The following is a 6,482-nucleotide window of genomic DNA, read 5'->3' on the forward strand; positions in this document are numbered from 1 at the left end:
AAGATCAATTTTACCCTGTAGTGACTGATGGTAGATTTGTTTCCAAACATTTGTACATAATCTCTTGAATCTGCTGTATTGATTGCCTAGATGCCGCAAAAAGTTTCTGTTTCCAGATTAACAATTCTTACCACAGCATCCCAGGGATGAAAGTTCCATTAAAGTCTAAGAGTAAAATAGTATTTGTAATTTTTACCCCAGACATTTCCACAAGAATCAATAACAATTGTTTTTAATGTTATGTCTTTACTTTTATGTAATACACATTTGTGTGTGCATGTACAACCATAAGCAGAAGGGGTTGTTATCTTAGCTGACTGTACATAAATATACATGGAGGCATCTTTTTTTCAGTATTTTATTCAAGTTTTATTTTAAGTGGTGTTAATTACAGCATTTGAAGGGGAGGAGCTAATTCCATACAAAATGGAAGACTTTATAATGTACCCATTAAAATGCTAAAAAAATAGTGGTGAGGCTACAGGAGGAGTCAGTTGAGATCCCTAGTGTTGTCAGGGTGTGACCACCATCACCCGCCCAGCTCAGGCCAGAGAATCCCGGAGCAATTTCATCCCCTCCGTGTGCAAAAACCACACCACAACACAAAGAAGAATTAAGTCCTGAATGACTGGCTCCACCATCCCCAACCTCTCCACCCTAAAATAGCACAAAAGAAATAGCTAAATACCCTAAAGACTACTTTTGGTGTAAAACGGGTAAGTGATCGGCTAGGATGGGAACAGGGCATGATGGGAACAGGGTGTGACGATCAGTCTAGAAGCGTCCCTTTCACGTAGGTGAGCACGTGCTTCCGAGCAGATAGCATGGGGACACCAGAGTTCGATGCTCAGGAAGTCACAATTTCATCTGGGGACTGGATACAGGTTTACAAAGGGTCCACAGGTTCCCAGCTTGCACTTGTAGCCTGGCATCTCTAGAGGGGCTCCTCCCCCACCCATGCCTGCATCTAAAAGGGCCCTTCCTGGAATGGGAGTTCTGCATTACCTCTGAAATAGTAAACACCTTAAAGCCGAGCCCTCCTTTGCCTGGAGGTCTAACGTAGTATTTATCAACTCTCGCATCCCCAACATATAACATTAAAAGGTGCACTAAATTCTGCAGGTAATAGCTTAAAATTAACGATTGTACAATATTCATTTATGCTTGAAATTCCAGTCCTAAACCAAGCTTGTGGCTGTCCGCATTGACATTCTTGCCATCCAGCAGGGGTGACATCAGTTTGATGCCTGGTTTTAGGGTCTGAATGTACCCTAAGCCAATCAGGCTGGGGTTGTTCACTTTGGACGAAAAGCAGGCATCAGGGTCGACCTGGTACTTGGCTGCTATTTCAAAACGAGTGTTACTCTTTCCTGCAGTCTCCAACTTCTTGTTCACCATCTGGTAAATGGAGCCACCAAACTCTGTCCCATCGTTCACATTAGTATGAAGCTGGAATTCATCCATCTTGTAACCAACTGCGAAGTTGCTCTTGGTCACTCGGGACTTCGAGGTCTAAAAATTCATCTGCTAGCCAGTCATCCAGTCCTCATAGCCAAGTAGCAGAGCGCCCTGGATGGAGGGCCCAGCGATGTCAAAGTCCATGTCACAGCCCATGTTGATGTGCTCTCTCTTGCACCCTGTCTTGATTTTAGCATTTTTTCCCAGTGTTAGGTGACAAAGATGAATCAAAGATCAGCTTCAGCCCACGAGCAAGCTGGTCCTCCGCAGTGATCTCAGTATCCAGGGTGTCATTTGTGTTCCACTTCTCTGTAAATGTCAGCCCGTACTCAGTGCATCTGGTTTCCAGACTCCCGTTCACTTTGGTGGTGTCCGTGTTGGCAGAACCTGAGCTGGTAAATTCCAATCCATTCTCGGACTTCGTTTTCAAATCAAGTTTTATTATGCCGAAACCATAGCCCTTGGTGAACTATGAACATCCCTGGCAGACTTGCCAAGATCAGCATATGTGGGAGGCACAGCCATAATCTCGGAGGCGGTGACAGCAGCAGCCCCTATGGCAGGGGGTGCGGCGAGACTGGGAGAGCAGCTAACGCCTGAGGTAACATTTTAATACATGGAAGATTCACTGTTTCTCAGTGTGATATACTTAATGCCTAATCTCTCAGTTAAACCCAATATGCCAAAATGGCTAGTGTAGATATCCAGCTTATTCAGTTATTCCAACGAATCCACCTTGCAAACAATGGAATCATAACCGAGCTGCTATGCCCACTTGGAATTTACCTGGGTTCTGGGTACCTGAACTTTACCAATCACACTTGTTGACTGTGCCACTTGCATTTGGCCCTCTGACCCATCTCTCTAGATTCAGTTGGTATCGTTCGAATTGACGGTTCTCAAGAGTGTCCTTGAGATGTTCAAGTTTCTTACTTTCTGCTCTGTGCCGGGCAAACATTATTAAATGAACAAGGCCCCATTCTCTTCCCTACTCATTTTGCCTGTGGGTGTGCACACTTTCTCAGGGTGGCTTCCTACAACAACGTTAAAGACATTTTCATGAGAGATACAGTGACTTGGCACATTGTGCTTCTTTATACATCTCTTGTTCCTTGAGTTAAGCGCTGTACATTAGACATGAAGCCTGTGAACCAATCAGAGTTCTCCAACTTTATTCTGGTGAGTCTCTTCAGCAGATCAGATTCACCTGAACTCCTTTTCTCTCTAGTGGCTGCCATATTTATCATTGGCCTTATTGGAAACACTATTCTACTCTTATTGATCCGGTTGGACTCTAGGTTACATACACCCATGTACTTCCTGCTCAGTCAGCTTTCCCTCTTAGATGTTTGTTTCCCCCTGATCACCATACCCAAAATGGTATCAGACTTCCCCAAGGAAAAAAGTTTTATTTCCTTTGGAGGTTGTGCAGCACAAATATTTTTCCTGACCATGATGGGTGTAGCTGAGGGAGTCCTACTGGCCCTCATGTCATATGACCGATATGTGGCAGTGTGCCATCCCCTGCAGTACCCTGTGCTCATGAGGCATCAGGTGTGCCTGGTTATGGTGGCCTCTTCCTGGTTATCAGGTGTTCTCAATGCCCTCATCCAGACTTCCATAACTCTGACCTTTGCCTACTGTGCCTCTCGAATTGTAGACCACTTTTTCTGTGAGGTGCCAGCCCTGCTAAAGCTTTCCTGTTCAGATACCTCCACATATGAGTTGACGCTGTCCATCTCTGGGGTGCTGATTCTTATGTTCCCCCTTTTACTCATCATTGCTTCATATGGCCATGTTTTGAGGGCAGTTCTCCACATGCACTCACAGGAAGCACGGAATAAGGCCTTCACGACCTGCTCTTCACATATCACAGTAGTTGGACTTTTTTATGGCGCGGCAGTGTTTATGTACATGGTTCCTGGTTCATACCACAGCCCACACCAAGACAACATGGTCTCCCTTTTCTACAGCCTTGTTACCCCTACTCTCAACCCTCTCATCTACAGTCTGAGAAACCGAGAAGTGCGCATTGCATTGTTAAAAGTTGTCAACAGACTTGGACACAAACAAAAGTGACAGCTATATGAAACTGATGATACAATTCAAATGGCATATCACCCCACTAGACTTCTAAAGTTTTCTATCTGTGGTTCAGCTAAAAAGGACTTTTTGTCAAACCTAAGAGTCCTTTTTCCAAGTAATATAACCCGTTGAGTAACTGTTTCCTCCAGAAGCTTATGTGAAGTAAAGATGAGAGTGTCAGTCACTTTTCATTTATAATCTCTCTGGTATTAAAGTGTCTTCATATATAAAAGGCACTGCTTGGTAAAGTTTAGCTATTTCAATTGTTGAATTGATGCCTTGGATGTTTAAAAATTATATCTACTGACTCAGGTTTCTACTAAGCATGTTACTTTGTATTAGTTGTCATTAGTTAGCTAATGACAGCTTTGATATTTAGAAGAAAATAAAAGTTAAAGTGAAAAATGAGACACAACTGTATAAAGTAGTTCATGAGGGGTAAGAAACATGGCATAGTTACAGCCTGAACAATTCATATTTATGAAAAAGTGCAGCCTACATTGACACATAGAAAAGTGATCAATATAACAATTCAATGTGTTTAGGTGAAAATTCACATGTACATGGAAGGGCAGTATATGTTGTGTACCTTGATTTGGCATTGTTTGGTTTACAGTAGATTTTTAAAGATACAGATAATTGCTTTATGATGGGTTCATACCAATTTAATAATCCTTGTAAAGTACTGTTTGAAGGGTTGAGGTTTGTTGAGTTGGTTACACTCTTTCTACTTTGTCAATACAATTTAATATTTATACAAGAGATTGCTATTAAATTATGCTTTTTAGCAAACAAGCATCTAACATTTGGACAAAGATCATTTTTATTTACTTTATATTCTGATCAGAGGCACCATTCCTCCTCTCCACCCAGTCCCATACTTATAAATGCTACCCCCATCCATTGCCCATTCTCATATCCTCAGAGAAGAGAGAGCCCTCCCTTGAATACCAACCCACCCTGAGACACTTAGTCCCAGCAGGACTAGGCACATCCTTTCTCACTGCAGTCCAACCATGCAATCCAGGTAGGGGCAAGAGGATTCAGTTGCAGTGATCAGATACTGATACAGCCCCCACTCCTCTTGTTATGGTTCACACATGAAGGCCAAGTTGCACAGTTACCTCAAATGTGTAGGGAGCCAGTTGCAACAAATGTGTGTGGGGCCTGGATATGCAGGACTGTGAACAATGAGAGAAAGCTTACTAAGGTCAAACTAAAGGTTTGAAGTCCCATAGACCCTGAAAGAATAGTAGGAAGCTTCAACTACTCCTGGCACCAGGTTCCTGTCACATAGCTGAAGCCCTCCATCAATTTGTGGCCATCATTTACATAAGGACAATGGAAAAAGCCCTTCTACATGTGGATGAGGCATCCCTAACATCTCAGACCAAGACAATAGGAAAAAAAAATATTACCACAGTCAAGTAAGCTCAAAACAGAGTTTGCCATGTTAATAAAGTACATAGAAGCCTAGGGAATACGCCAATAAGATTTCCTTACCAGACATTTATTCCTGCAAAAGGTATTTAATCTCAAGGTCAACCTCATAAGTGGGATATGGTTGTATGCATCTAATTTCCATCATGACAACAAACTGTTTATATCCATGGACAAACTCTTTTCATTAAGATCAGTTGTGAGGAGCTATGGAGAAGACCTTTGCCTATAGGGCTGCAGTCTAGTCTGTAGAAGGCCTCTCTCCACTCCCAGCAACAACACATGGTATGCACTAACTGATAAGTAAATATTACCCCAAAAGCTCTGAATACTCAAGATACAATTCCTAGACCACATGAAGCTTAAGAAAAATGAAGACCAAAATGTGGACACTTCATTCCTTCTTACAAGGGAGAACAAAATACTCACAAGAGGAAATACAGAGACAGTGGAGCAGAGACTGAAGGAAAGGTCACCCAGAGAGTGCCCCAATCATCAAACCCAAACAATACTGCAGACGCCAAATTTAGATCAGATAAACCAACAAGACAGTGCTATAACTTCTAAGGAAGTGGAAGCATTCCTTAAGGAGCTTCCAAACAAACAAAAATTAAAAAACAGAAAATAAACAGGGCCAGATGGTTTTACTGCAAAATTCTTTAAGATATTCAAAGAAAACCTAATACCAATGCTTCTTAAACTATTCCACTAAATAAAATAGAAGGAACACTACCTATTTCATTCTTTGAAGCCACAGTTATGCTGATACCTAAACCACACAGAGACCCAATTGCTCTTATAAATATTGATGCAAAATTACTCACTACGAGCCAAGTCCAAAAATGCATCAAAACAATTATTTACCATCACCAAGTAGGCTTCCTCACAGTGATGCAGAGATGGTTCAAAATGGAAATCCATCACCATAATCAACTCTATAAATAAACTCAAAATAAACCATGATCATCTATTAGATGCAAAGAAATACATTGACAAAAATAAACACCACATCATGATGAAAGTCCTGAAAAGATCAGGAATTCAAGGCACATATCTAAATATAATTAAAGCAATATACAGCCAACATCAAATAAACTGGAAAAAAAAACTTGAAGCAATACCACAAAAATCAGGGGTAACACAAGGTTGCATACTCTCATCCTATCTTCTCAATATAGTACTCAAAGTTCTGACCAAAGCAACTAAACAGCAAAGGAGATCAAATAGATGAAAACTGGAAAGCAAAAAGTAAAGGTATCACTAATTGTGGATGATATAATAGTGTACATGAGGGACCCAAAAAGTTCTACCAGAATACTGCTATAGCTGATAAATAACTTCAGCAAACTGGCTGTATATAAAATTAGTTCTAAAAACAGCAGTACCTTTTCTCTACTCAAAAAAACAAATGAGCTAAGAAAGAAATTATGGAAATGACACCCTTCACAATAGTCACAAATAATAAAAGAAATCTTGGTATGTCTCTAAAAAAATCAAGT

At 41.1% G+C, this 6,482-nt stretch overlaps 1 protein-coding gene and 1 pseudogene across 2 annotated transcripts; one reads left to right on the forward strand and one right to left on the reverse strand.

Moving 5' to 3' along the window:
• Positions 1 to 1,158: 1,158 nt before the first annotated feature.
• LOC308435116 (non-selective voltage-gated ion channel VDAC1-like) lies at positions 1,159 to 1,983 on the reverse strand (annotated as a pseudogene). The gene has a single exon. The product of its transcript is annotated as a non-selective voltage-gated ion channel VDAC1-like (transcript).
• Positions 1,984 to 2,595: 612 nt separating this feature from the next.
• OR2Z1 (olfactory receptor family 2 subfamily Z member 1) lies at positions 2,596 to 3,537 on the forward strand (the record flags this gene model as incomplete). Its single annotated transcript, XM_080935946.1, has 1 exon — positions 2,596 to 3,537. One exon carries the CDS (start codon positions 2,596 to 2,598, stop codon positions 3,535 to 3,537), a length of 942 nt encoding a protein of 313 aa, XP_080792072.1.
• Between the last annotated feature and the right edge of the window lie 2,945 nt (positions 3,538 to 6,482).

This window comes from Micromys minutus (assembly GCF_963924665.1).
Source record: "Micromys minutus genome assembly, chromosome: 22".
NCBI classification, from domain to species: Eukaryota; Metazoa; Chordata; class Mammalia; order Rodentia; family Muridae; genus Micromys; species Micromys minutus.